Raw genomic sequence first — 14739 nt, forward strand, 5'->3', positions numbered from 1 at the left:
ATAATATGTACTTTAAAATTTTTAATGAGTATATATCATTACACTCCTCATTAATGCATAGCTAATGCATTAAATTAATAATTTTGGGTATGGTTTTAAGACTTTTTGTATATTTGACATTATGAAAAGTATTCTCAAACATGGATGAGACTGTTATCACTGGTTTCTGCCTTCATCTGGCTCCTCATACCATTTATAAATAAAAAGATTGTGGGAAGCTACTGGAATGATTGAAATTGTTCTTTCTAGAGAAAATCTGATTGGAGTATGTTTCACAAGTAGTTTGAAGGATGTCATCACAGATAAAATTTGAGCATGGTCCAGTATTTTGTTTAAACACTGTAATTAGAGTAAATAAAAATTATTTCATATATTATCCATAACTTTGCTCATCTTCTAACGTATTCACAATGTATCCGCTACATTATGCTGTATATTGCCATTCGCCTATCCTCAGGTCATGCCATTCCCCCTCATTTCTTTACAATTTTTGTTTTCTGGTCTCTGTCACTCTTTTCAACACTATTCATCTGACTACCGCCTCTCCTTCTATTTTTGGCTTACTATCTCTAGTATCTGCTAGTAAAACATATTCTTGTCTTTTTAATTTTTTAATTTTTATGTTATAAAAAGTTTCAAAAGTAGGAAGAATAGTATATGGAGCCCTTATGTACAACCAACTAGCTTCAACAATTATCATTCACGGCCATTTTTTTCATCCATTATAATGGGAAGTAAATATAAGGCGTGATGTTTTCATCTGTAACTATATTAGCATGTATATTTTAAAGGTAAGATATATATTCAATCTTTAATAATAATCCTTGATATCTAATGTTCTTTAATGCCAGCAGGATCTAAAATTCATTTATCCTACCTTCATTTCACTGCCTCTCACATTCATGACATCTTCTCTCCTTTCTATATCAAACTTAAAGCCCATGATCAATCATTTCAGCCACTCCGTATTATATACACCTTCGATCTCCCTGCCCTTTTTCAATTTGTTATACACTCATGGCAGAACCACAGCCATGGCTAACTCAAACTCTGCCTACTCCATTCCTAGAGGCTTGCCACCAAACGGGGTTGAAGAATAACTCACAACCACATTGACTGGTCCCATATTAAATTTATAACCTGGTGAGTCTTAAAGCTAACCATCAACCATATTATATTTCCTTAGTTTATTTTATTTTCTAGTCTCCTAGATGACTACATAGTACCCTTTTCCTCAGATCTTTAAAATGTCTTCTGGAATCTTCACTCTGAGTTGAAGACCTTACTTCCCACTATACTGAGAAAATCAAAGAACTCAGAAGAGAACATCCACAGCACCACTGCCACACTGTCTCCCCCACCAGCATCTGCACCTTTATACTTGGCCCTCTGGCTTCATATAATAGGTGACCAGTTACTGGTCTTTACTCTCTGTGCTATAATTTTCTTTTTTCTCTCTTTTTTTTTAACTTTTGCACTAGACTCTATACCTTATTGCCCACTAAAAGACATTGTTCCAGAAATTCTCCCCTTCTCCACCTCACCTCCCACCTTCTCTTGCACTATTAATTTTACCCTTTACTGTAGCATTTCATTAGCATAAAGACATACCGTTATTTCTCTCACTATAAAATATTTTTAGATTCTACATATGAGTGACATCACTCAGTATTTGTCTTTCTGTGTTGGCCTTATTTCACTTAAAATAATGCCCTCCAGGGTCATTCATGTTGTAACAAATAGGATTCTTTTTATGGTCAAACAGTATTCATTTATACACACACACCACATTTTCTTTGTGCATCTGTTGATGGACACCTAGATTGAGTCTCTATCTTAACATCATGTTGTACATGATGATTACACACAATTTTATGTCACTTAAAAAATAAAAAGTACAACTTCTTTTGATTCAGCTCTAACCTCCACCTACTGCTTAATTTCTCTGCTTCCTATTGTAGCCAAATTACACAAAAATAGTTTTCTGTGTCTTCTGTATCTAGTATCTGCCCCGATTCTCTCTTAAATGCCTTCCACTGAGGCTTTTGCTGTTCCTTCTCCACTAAAACTCTTCTTCGCCTGGCAGTAGGATTTGAACCTCTCAAGTTCACCTTCCTTCTTACAAATGCACTGTCTTTATTGGTGTTCAGGATTCCACCTGCCCTTTGTTTCCTCAGTCTCCTTTGCTGGGAATTTTTCTGGTATTAGACTTCTTAACTTGGAGGGTCCCAGGGCTTGATCCTTGGTCTTCTTCATTTTTTCTCCCTTTTCTCTCATACCTTACAGTCAATCCATCCACAAGACCTTAGGACTCAAAGATATCCAGTATCTGGTTATCTCTTTTCATCCCTGACACTACCATCCTGGTCCTACACATCATCACCTCCCACTTCACTTGCACCAGTAGTTCTAACTGGCCTCCATGTTTCCATTCTTGCTACGTTTTTTAAAGCCTATTCTTAACACAGTAGCCAGAACAATCCTTTCAAAACATAACCAGATCATTTCATTACTTCAACTCAAAGCCCTTTAATAGCTTACAGTCTTATTCAGAAAAAAAAAAAAAAAAAATACTGAAGGCTTTTAATGACTTTAAGACATTGTGATAACTCTCCCATTCTCATTTCATTCTTGCTATCTCCTTTCTGTTTTTTGGATTGCCAGAGCAGAGTTGCTGGTTTCCTCTGCCTGCAACAGTCTTCCTGAAGATATCAATGTGGATAATGTCATTTCCTTTAAATTCTATTCAAAGGACGCTGTTTCAGAGAGACCTTCCTCGAAACCCCCAAACTCCTCCTGAATTTCCAGGAACCCATGATCCCCTATTCTGCTCTTTTTATTTTCCAAAAAACCTATAGCTTGTTACATAATTGACTTATTTATTATCTTTATTACTTATTATGTCTTCCCCTGCTAGAATGTAAGCTTCACAAGGGCAGGATTTTGTTCTTCTTGCATGGCCCATAGTAGGTGGTCAATAAATATGCCTGGCACATAGAAGGTGGACAACCACTTAAATGATTTTTCCCCTACTTCTAGCATTATTTTACTTTCATTCCAACAATCAACACAGACTCTACATCTTAGGGACCTGTTCTTTAGGGCATTTCCTTCTCAATTATATCACCTTTTTAATTCACTTTTTTCTTTTGCTTATTTTATCTGCTAAACTAATTTTAGGCAAGTACAGCTGGCCCTTAAACAACATGCGTGTGAACTGCTTCAATCCACTTTTTGCAGATTTTTTTCAACCAAACATGGATAAGATACTCCAGTATTTAAGGGGTGTGAAACTCACATATATGGAGGTCCTGCTTTCCATATACGTGGGTTCTTCAGGGCGGACTGTGACTTGAGTATGTGCAGATTTTGGTATATGCAGAAGTCCTGGAACCATTCCCAGTAAACTGAGGAACAACTGTATATTTAATTTTTTTGGTCTTCAAGTCATCTTATACTCCTCCATCTTTCATCCTTTCCTAGGTATATTTCTATTTCTAGAATATTTTTTTCTCTGTCTCAGTTCCCCAAGACCTTTATTCTTAACAACTGGTTCAAAAAAATCCTACTTTCCCCTGGAAATGTCTCTTAGAAAAATTATAACACTGGTTTCCACCTTGTCCTATTTGTCTGCCTTACAGGCAATCTTGAAATCCATGATATGAATTCGCCCATTTTTCAAAATCCTACTGAAATGCAGATTTCCTTTAAATTAAAGCTAATACGAAAATGACTTAGTGTTACAAATCTGCATATAGTTATTTGCTTATTTTAATATGGTTTATCTTCTGTTTTAGAAAATGAAATGAATATTTGTATATACATACATATATGTATTTAATTTTTAAAATTTTATCTGACCTTTACTGAAAGTAAGCAATTTCTTAAATCTTTCTCTATCAAGGATCTAAAATTGTTTCATATTCTTATCTTTAACAGGTCATTGCTTTAGTGATGGATATATTTACAGATGTGGACATTTTCAAAGAAATAGTTGAGGCATCAACTCGAGGAGTATCTGTTTACATTCTGCTTGATGAGTCCAATTTTAATCATTTTCTAAATATGACTGAGAAACAAGGTTGTTCAGTTCAGCGTCTCAGGGTAAGAATTCTGTTTTTTTTTTTTTTCCTCAAGTATTTTATGTGTCATTTCCAACTCAGTCAAATGTAAGGCATCTTAAGGTAGGTGAATATAAAACTTAAAAGGAAAACAGTATACGTATTTAAGGTTATGGAATGACTGATCACAGAAAGGTCCCCTGTACTTTTTAGAATGTGACTGAAAGCACATCTTCATAAGAGTGCTTGTTTGTTTGTTTTTGAGACGGAGTCTTGCTCTGCCTCCCAGACTGGAGTGCAGTGGTGCATTCTCAGCTCACTGCTACCTCCGCCTCCCGGGTCAAGCAATTCTCCTGCCTCAGCCTCTCGAGTGGCTGGGATTACAGGTGCCTGCTACCATGCCCAGCTAATTTTTTTTTTGCATTTTTAGTAGAGACGGGGTTTCACCATCTTGGCCAGGCTGGTCTTGAACTCCTGACCTCGTGATCCACCCACCTCGGCCTCGCAAAGTGCTGGGATTACAGACGTGAGCCACCGTGCCCGGCCTTCATGAGGGTCTTATGTTGTGCTTTTACTGATTAATATTTAATACATCAGTTTTGCATGCACAGCTTTGAAACCAGTGACTCAGGTGCTTCTATGGTTCAGCATGTATTGCTTAACAGAATCATTTCACGTATTGCTTATCAAAATCAGTATTTTCTGTTACTTTTGACTTTTTAAAAGGAAGGTTAATTTTAATTTTAGTTAATTTATCATCAAGGCATTATAACCCAAAAGGGTTTTTTATAGTCAGAGGCTGAGTGAATTTTGATGCCATTCTGTGTAAATGTAAAGTGAAATCTCCTATTTAAGCTATGTTGAAATGTATATTTTAAATGATTACTTTCATTAAGGATTTAATATTTGGGAGTTTTTTTTTTAATTATCTCAAGTAAATTCTTTTATATTAAGATTCTATCATGATATGGATTTTGGTTTTCAAAATATTCTTTTCCTAGCCATAATGTCTGCTTTTTATTTACATATAATTCTAGAATATTCGAGTGCGAACAGTAAAAGGCCAAGATTATCTTTCAAAAACAGGGGCAAAATTCCATGGAAAAATGGAACAGAAATTTTTATTAGTTGACTGCCAGAAAGTGATGTACGGTTCTTACAGGTAAGATCATTGTGTTTAACTTCAGTGTTATCAATCATTTAGATGATTTATTAGTTTCAAATTTTAATTTAATCAGTTAAGCTCTTTCTTAAAAGTAAAAAAAAAAAAAAGAGAGAACAATTGCATGGGAGATTAGAGACCCAGGTTTGAGTTATGAGTCTGCTACTAAAGAGCATTAAGATCTTATGCAAATCATATAACTTCAGATTGTTCATCCAGAACATGAAGACATTGACCAATATCTAAGGTTCCCTATAGCTCTATGGTACTAAAAGTGGTTTTGCTCTTTATGGAAACATTACATAGTATGGATTTAGTTAGAATCATTTGTAAAAACAGAAGCTATTTACCACTTTAAATAATCTGGTAAATGGATTTTTCTTAATTTGTATTCTTAAGAATCTGATCAAAGTAGAACTGGCAGCCCAGTCCAGGTGAGGCTGGCTCAAGAGTGTAAGCACTGCCCTAATATTCTCTTGTAAATAAATCCCCTGGCTTCATTCCTGAATCAGATACATAGTGAGGCTACATAAATAGGCAGATAAAAGCACCAGCAAATACCCATGAACTGCTAGGTCACTGAGGCAGGGTAGATTCATTATTAAAGACTGAGGGAAGAATCCAGAAGAGCTATGGATGTGAACACGACTGTGTAAGGTGAAACCTTTGTCTCCTGTCTTAGTAACAGAAAGTCCATGAGAAGGAGGTATCACATTGAAATGGTGGCCTTGAGCAAGTTACTTTATTTGGTTGCACTTTAGTTTGCTCTGCTATAAAATGAATCATAGAACCGGCCTCATGTCATTGTTGTGAGGATTAAATGAGTTCATGCATCCCAAACCCCTAATGTTAACTATTATTTTAGGACTTGATTTGTTACTTTTTGCTAACTCTCTCTTTAAGCTCGGGACCTTTTTAAAAAAACATGCTGCTTGGAGTTCCAAATGAAAACATATCAACAGCAGAAAATACAACTAGTGCTTGAAATTAGTGAGTCCTTTTAAAGACTCATTATATGTGAATATATTTGTCCAGACCCACTTGGTTTTAGAGAGTTTTTAATTGAACTTCTAATTAAAATTGAGAGTTCACTTGACTTGTAGAATCATTGTTATTTAAGCTCATCATAATTAATAGTTTCTATGGTTATTATTTAAGTTTTAGGATTATCTTTGACAGTAAATTTACCTCAGCTTTGTTTTGCTGCCACTAGATATTAATAGTTGCTAGTGTTGCAGTGACTGTAGCTGAGCTACTTTCGATTAATGTGGGGGAAAATCAAGCAGCAGTGACCAAAAAATTATATATCTCTATCTTTCTGTCTATATCAGAAGCCAGAGGCAGAATTTAAGTTACTATTTATGATAGTAACTATGGAATTTCTAGGACCATGGATTATAAAAGACTCATCAGAACTCTTAACTAACACTCTATTCTCTGTGTTATCTCAAGTTCATTTAAAATATATTTCTTTAAATAATTCATAGTTGTAATCATTGTCCTTTTTATTTTTTCTGACATTATCATAGACCTTTCCTGTTGCTAATAATATTCGAACGAGATGTGATAGACTAGTTATGAACTAGTTTGGTTAAAAGTAAATTTCCTTTTGGTTTAAAAACAGCCTTTGTCCCTCATATTCTGGTATTGCTATTGTTTTCCTCTTAGGCAAGTTGAAAATGCCTTCTTCTTTAATTCAGTATTCTTTGCCATGGGATATCGTTGGATTCTAAACTCCTGCCATTCCTGCAGAGGCCCAGAATCCGTATTTCCCACAGTTACACATTGTGTGACAGTTCACTCACATGGTGATGATGTTATCAGGAAAACATGAGGAGTTAACATGACACTAACATTGATGAATGTTTAATAAAGCATTGTCTATAAATCAAACTGAGATAATTTTATAGGCTTTTTCATTTTTAATCTCATGAGCTCAATAAAAGTTACTTTCAAAAGACAAATTGGCTGAAGTTGGCACCTCTCAGGTTCCATTTTTAGCCACACATAAAAATCATCACAGTTGAGGTCCATGCTACAACCAGCATACTGTTACTATTTACATTTAATGGACTTTAAGCCCCCAGCCAGGAACTTGGAATTTTTAAGTCACGACTAATGTCTGACAGTGTGTGTTTAGTGGAGCTGGGAGTTTTTTTTTTTTTTTTTTTTTTTTCTTGAGATGGAGTCTCGCTCTGTCACCCAGGCTGGAGTGCAGTGGCGCAATCTCGGCTCACTGCAAGCTCCGCCTCCCAGGTTCACGCCATTCTCCTGCCTCAGCCTCTCCAAGTAGCTGGGACTACAGGCGCCCGCCACCACGCCCGGCTAATTTTTTTGTATTTTTAGTAGAGACAGGGTTTCACCGTGGTCTCGATCTCCTGACCTTGTGATCCGCCCGCCTCGGCCTCCCAAAGTGCTGGGATTACAAGCTTTTTTATCCATGAAAATATTTGCACATTTAAAAAAAATCAAATATTACTAAAATATGTGCAGTACAAAACAGTGATTTTTGTTTTCCATTTCTAGCCAACTCTGGTCCTGCTCTCCAGATGCAGTTGCTCAATTCTTTTAGTTCGTTCTTCTGATATGTATTTCATCCCTTAAATAACATGATTATGCTATTCTTTTTTGATTTACCAATTTCATATATTATCTTTGCTTTTTATTTTTGGAGAATTGTATTTCCTACCTACTATTCCTTCTTGTCTGCATTATAGTTTTATCATAATTTTTGGTTAAATGAGAAGTCCAGGTCTACATTATTGAAACTGTGTCAAAATGGATCACTGATGAGCCATAGAGTGATGTATGTTTCTTTTTTAGAAACAAAGTTAATAATGGCCGTTTCGTTTTTATTCATTGTCTTTGTTTTCTATTTATCTATTGCTACTTTTTTCTCCAGTTGACCACACAGATTTTGCAGCACATGAATGACTTTCCCAAATGCTCAGTTACAACCAACCATCTATGACATCCCATCTGAACTAGCAGGTCCTTAAATTGGAAGCACACCTGGGGGCCTGGTATTTTTCATATTTCTAAGTGATTTGATCCATGATTTCTTAAATCCCATATTTCCTCATTTTGTTTCCAAGTCTTCATTTTTCTCCCAAGATTGCCCAAGGACTTTTCAGTTAAAAAATTTATAATTCTAGGTCATTTATGGCTTAATGTGGGATGGAACTCTAAGTTGAACCATTTTTCCTCCGAATTGGTAAGGTATTACCCCATAATCAAAGTTGCTGCTGAGGAGTTTCAACAATTATTATTAGTCACATTCTTTTCACGCAGCCATTTTTTCTTTCTTGAACCTTTCAGCATTTCCCTTTCTTCCCTATTAGTTTGTTTTTGTTTTCTCTAGTTTCTTGAGGTATAAAGTTAGGTTGTTGCGTGAGATCTTTTAGATTTTAAAAAAATGTTTCATTGATAAAATTATGTGTACATATGGTATAGGTCATATTTTTCATATTTTATTACATGCACAGACTAGGTAATGATTAAGTCAGAGGAGATCTTTTCGCTTTTTTAATATATGTATTTACAGCTATAAATGTCCCTCTTAAGAGTGCTTTTGCTACATCTCATAAATTTTGATATCTTGTGTTTTTATATTCATTTGTCTCAGGGTATTTTCTAATTTCCTTTGTGAGTTCTTCTTTGACTCATTGGCTACTCAAAACTGTGTTGTTTAATTTCCACATATCTGTGAATTTTCCAATTTTCCTTGTACCATTGATTTCTAGTTGTGTTCTGTTGCAACCAGGATAAGATACTTTGTATGATTTAAATCTTTAATTTGTTGAGGTTTGTTTTGCCTAATATGTGGTCTGTCTTGGAGAATGTACCATGTGTACTTGAGAAGAATGTATATTCTGCTTTTGTCAAGTGTTCTTTATGTGTCTGTTAGGTGCTGTTGGTCTGTACTCTTGTTCAAGTTGTCTGTGTTCCTTTTGATCTTCTGTCTCATTGCATTCATTATTGAAAGTGGAGTATTGAAGTCTACTAATACTGTGTTGCTGTCTGTTTTCCCTTTCAATTCTGTTAAAGTTTGTATATTTAGGAGCTCTGAGGTTTGCTGCACAAATACTTATAATTGTTATATCTTCTTGGTGAATTGACCCCTTTTTTATCATATAATACTCTTCTTTATCTCTTATAAGTTTTTTTATTTTAATTTAAAGCCTGTTTTTCCTGATATTTTTACAGCAATTCCTGCTTTCTCTTTTGGTTACCATTTGCATGGTGTATCTTTTTTTATCCTCTTACTTTTAGCTTATGTATGTCCTTAGATCAAAAGTGAGTCTCTTGAAGATAGCATATATTTGGATACTGTTTTTTTTTTAATCCATTCAGTCAATTAAAGTCTTTCAATGAGGTAATTTAATTCATTTACCTTTTAACTAATTACTGATGGAGAAGGACTTACTATTGTCATTTTTTTTCCATACGTCTTGTAACTTCTTTGTTCTTCTTTCCCTCTTTTACTGCAGTCTTTTGTGTTTTGTTTTTTTTTTTTTTGCACATATATGCTTTGAGTATCATCTCATTTCCTTTTGTGTATATTCTAAAGATATCTTCTTTTCAGTTATCACTGGAATTACATAAAACTTTTTTTTTTTTTTTTGAGACGGAGTTTCACTTTTGTTGCCCAAGCTGGAATCCAATGGCACGATCTCAGCTCACTGCAACCTCCGCCTCCCAGGTTCAAGCAATTCTCTTGCCTCAGCCTCCTGAGTAGCTGGGATTACAGGTGTGCACCACCACGCCTGGCTAATGTTTTGTATTTTTAGTAGAAACTGGGTTTCACCATGTTAGCCAGGCTGGTCTCGAACTCCTGATCTCAGGTGATCCACCCACCTCAACCTCCCAAAGTGCAGGGATTACAGGCATGAACCACCATGCATGGCCTTACATAAATATTTTAAAGTTATAGCATTTTATTTTAAACTGATAACTTCAATCACATATGAAAACTCCACACCTTTATAGCTCTATTCCTCACTTTACATAATTGTTGCCGCAAATTACATATTTATATATTGTATAGCAATGAACACAGATTTAAAGTTACTTTTTGTATTTTTCACATTTAAATTCTATGAACCACATCTGCAATAGTACAGGTCACTTCATTTGTCTACATATTTACTTTTATTGGAGAACATGGTATTTTTATGAGGCTTTGTGTTGCTCTCTACCATCGTTTTATTTCAACTTAAAAAGATTCACTTTAGCATTTTGTGTAGAGTAGATCTACTAGTAGTGAACTCCCTCAGATTTCACTTATCTGGGACAGTCTTAATTTTTCCTTCCTTTTGAAGGACAGTTTTGCTGGATTCTTGGTGTTTTCAGTGTTTTTCGTATAGCTCTTTGATTATATGTTCCTGTTTCATTGTAGCCTGCAAACTTTCTACTGAGAAAGTCACTGATAGTCTAATGGAAGCTCCCTTGTATGTGACAAATCACCTTTCTTTTGATGCTTTCAAGACTCTCTCATTGTCTTTGACTTTAAACAGGTCTGATTATAATGTGTCTTGGTGTAACTCTTTTTGAATTTATCCCAGTTTGAGTTCTTTAAAATTTGTATGTCAATTTTTTTTCCTCAGACTTGGGAAGTTTTTGTCCACTATTTCTTCAAATAAGTTATCCACTTCTTTGCCTCTCCTCTTTCTGAGCTTCTCATAATGCATATATTGATCTGCTTGGTAGTTCTATAAATTCTTTAGTATATCTTTGCTTTTCTTCATTCCTTTTTTTTTTCATTTTGCTCCTCTGACTCAATTATATCCTTGATCTGCCTTCAAGTTTATTCATTGTTTCTTCTGCCTGATCAAGTCTGCTGTTGAATCCTTCTAATGAATTATTCAGTTATTTTATTTTTTCAGTTCCAGAATTTCCTTTTAGTTCTATTTTATGGTTTATCTTTGTTGATATTCTCATTCCACTGGTATGTCATTTTCCTGATTTTGTTTACTTGTCTCTGTGTGTGTGGTGTTGATGTTTTTGTTTGTTAGTTTTTGTTTGTTTTTAGCTCATTCAGCATTTTTATAACAGTTATTTTAAATATTTTATCAGGCAGCTCACAGATCTGTGATTCTTTAGGGTCAGTTTCTGGAGATTTATTTTATTTCTTAGGATTGGGCTGAGTTTCCCTGCTTCTTCATATGCCTTGTAATTTTTTGCTAGTATTCAGACATCTTAAAAATAATAAGTCACCTCTCCCAGTCTTCATATACTGTCTTTGTTCAGGGGAAGACCTTTATCATTCAGCCCAGCCGCAGATTCTAGGACCTTTCAAATCTTTTCTGACCTCTTGTTCCCTTGGTGTCTGCCCATGGAACTGCAGGTTTAACATGCTGCTTACCTCTATTTTTAATTTCTAAACTCTGGTTCCAATCCTACCAGCACTCAGGCAAGATAGAAGCCAGTCTCTTGGGCTGCACTGAAGACAAGCCAGAATTATGATCCATAGTCTACTCTTTTGTTTCCATCCTGAGGGAGGACCCCCAATCTGGGGGCTGGGGGAAAAGTTTCTCTCTGTTTCCTTCATGCTATACCATATGAGGGAGGAATTGGAATGAGCTTGCCAAACATCACAGGTTTTCCAACCTGTTTGGCTGGAATATAATGTTCTGGGTGCTCTATCTTTTCAATTGGTCGCTAGCGTTTCACAGAGGTCTTCTGTTTCACATATTGTTGTTAACTTAGTGTCTCTGTGGGGTAAGTAGGGCCTGTAACTTTCTAATCTGCCACTTTACTGACCTTGTGTTTGTGTTTTGGGACGTATTTTTATTTGTAGTTTGTGTCTGTTTCTTCTAGGTGCCATTTTCCAGTTTGTTTTGATCTCTGATTGCATCTAAGCTCTTACTTAAGCTTTATAAGCTGTCTTTGAAACATTGTTTATTCATCTGTTAATTTTTGCTATGTGTTTATATTTAAGAATGAGGGACTGTAAAGCTGATTAGAAACTGAGCGGGAAATGCTTATCAACGTTTGAGTTTACAGATGAGTGATAGACTGGGGACCTGGCAACTTGACAGAAGAATCCCCGACTATCAATATAAATATCACTTATCTGGGGTTTTTCAATGTTTCCAGAGAATAATCTCATTCTCCAAAAGATTGTCAAAGGAGATGGAATTTGGAATGCAGTCAGAATATGATCCTAACTGAAGATATTCTAGAAGCAGAATGGGGAAGAGAGCTGAGGGTCTGATAAGTCTCAGTTTTAGCTCACCTTTATCCCAGTCGTGGGTTGTTTAAAGTTTCTGAGTTCAGACTTTCTCTGGATTGGTTTCTGCTGAAGTAAACCTTAGGATTCCTGAAAGGGATAGGAAGGAGTGCTTCATGGGAAAGGAAAGAGTAGGGAACCTGGAGGCCCAACTGCTCTATATGGGACTTTCAATCAATCTTCCTGTTTCTCTATTTTCATGACCTTTCCAACCCACCATTTGTAGTACCTTTTGATCCTATGTTGAATTCATAAAGATTCCACTGGGCCCATCTGGCTTATTCTCGTTGCTGCTCACCTCATGCAAACTTCCTCTAAGTCAGCCACCACTTCTCCATCAGATTTCTCTATTCTAAACATTTATTAAATACTTTCACTTGCTACTTCCCTTTTCCCTTTGCTATCTTTTTAGTAGTGTGTAGGGAAGAAAAAGAAATAAACCTGCATGATAATCCAGATTTAATGTAAACCTTTTAAGTTTTCCACCAACATAAACATCTTTGCCTTTTAGTCTTCTTTGATTTTGAAACTAATAATTCATTTATATTATCATTTGTTTATTTACAACTAATGTTTTTAAGTGTTCACAGTATGCCAAGCACCATTCTTAGCCCCTGGGAATGCAGTCCTAAATAAGGTACACAAGATTGCTGAGCTAGATTTTATTTTAGTGGGCACTGGAGACAGACAAAGGGAGAACATACAAGAAAATATCTGATAGTGGTAATGGAGTATTGTATAAATGAAATCAGGGGAATTTGATAAAGCACGGTCAGATGGATACTTTGAATAGAGTGATCATAAATGTCTTCTAAGAGCATGTCAGTGGGGGAAGAGATGTATTGAAGAGGGAACAATAGATAAAAGATCCTGGAGCAGATATCTGGGGGATAGCAGAAAGGCCAATGTGGTAGGACCACATTAAGCAAGGGAAGAGCTATCCATAGTAGAACTGGAAAGCAGGCAGGGGGAGGAATTATCTTAGTCCAGGTAAGGAGTCTGAATTCTTTTAAACAAAACAGAAAGTTCTATGTGGAAGTGTGACATGACCCAATGTTTTATGCAAAGATCACTTCTGCTGTTCTGTTGATTGAAAAATGAGCAAATGAGGACACTAAGAGTCAAATTAGCTGATAATGCTAAGACTAGGGTGATAGTGGGATAGGATTGATTTGTGAGAGGTTTTGCAAGCAGAGTCAACAGGACCTTTTGGTTCTGAAAAAGAGGGCATTCAAAGATGACTGCTTGTTTCCTGTCTTGATCACCTGAAGGATGGCTGAGTCACTCACTTAAGTAATACTAGGGAAGAAATAGGTCAGGGAAGGAGGAGTGCTAGATGATACCTTATGAGTCACACATGTTAGGCTTGCAAGTCCCACTAAAATTTTGAGTAGAGATTGGACACTGATTCCAGAGATGAGGAAGAGGTCAGCACTGGCAATACAGACTTGGTAGTTAATGGCATAGAAATCACCTATGATAACAGAGAAATACAGAGATCATTTCCAAGCCCTGAAGCATGTCTGTAGGTTTTCAGATTTACTTACTGAATATATTCAATGAATGTCTTCCTGTTGCCTGAAACTTTATTACAATATTATTTTCTGATTTGCTATAGCAGGGAGACTTTTCCAATTGCCACACGTTCACCAATACCAATATCTTCTTAGTTTCCTAACCTCCACACTTGGAAGTTGTTTTTATTTAATGATGTATGGATATTCTTTTGACATGAAGTCTTTTCGTTCTTTCTTCTTGCTACTGGCTCAACATTTTCACTCATTATTCCTATTTCTACTTTGGTTGGGCTCTTACTTTTAAGTCTGCACTACAATAGTACTTCAAATAGCTACTAGAAAAAAAATAGTTCCTCAAACATCTTTCTATTATAATTTATCCAAATTTGGAAACAAATTCTACATAATCAAACTTTCTGTTTTGTTTTCAAGATTTTCCCCACTAGTTCATCAGTCTCTTATATAGCTTCTTTGCTCCAGCTGTATATAGTATGTTTTCTGTGTTCAACTAGAACATGACCCTTATTGCATTCTTCCCTTTTCCATATTTCTCCCTCCACATAAATTGTCTTCCCGCATCTTTTGTGTCTGAACTGGGAATCTAGTCTTTATCAAAATATTGCAAAACTTCACTTTCTTCGCGGATTTCCTCATACTTGATAGTTCACTGTTCATTCCATTACTTGATGTTTCTAATATTTTGAATTCATACCTTCAGTCAGATTGAAAATTTCTTTAGTTACTTACTTTTATACCATTTCTTTTAAG

The 14739-nt window shown here is 35.6% G+C and overlaps 1 protein-coding gene across 1 annotated transcript in view; it reads left to right on the top strand.

Moving 5' to 3' along the window:
- The window catches only part of FAM83B (family with sequence similarity 83 member B), a 98353-nt gene that overhangs the window by 75437 nt on the left and 8177 nt on the right, over nucleotides 1-14739 (top strand). Inside the window, exons 3-4 of the mRNA XM_032140716.1 lie at nucleotides 3940-4104; nucleotides 5099-5223. Of these exons, the coding sequence (XP_031996607.1) occupies nucleotides 3940-4104; nucleotides 5099-5223 (290 nt within the window). The remainder of the gene's footprint in view (nucleotides 1-3939; nucleotides 4105-5098; nucleotides 5224-14739) is intronic.

The sequence above is a fragment of the Hylobates moloch genome, unplaced genomic scaffold, assembly GCF_009828535.3.
Source record: "Hylobates moloch isolate HMO894 unplaced genomic scaffold, HMol_V3 SCAFFOLD_20, whole genome shotgun sequence".
NCBI classification, from domain to species: Eukaryota; Metazoa; Chordata; class Mammalia; order Primates; family Hylobatidae; genus Hylobates; species Hylobates moloch.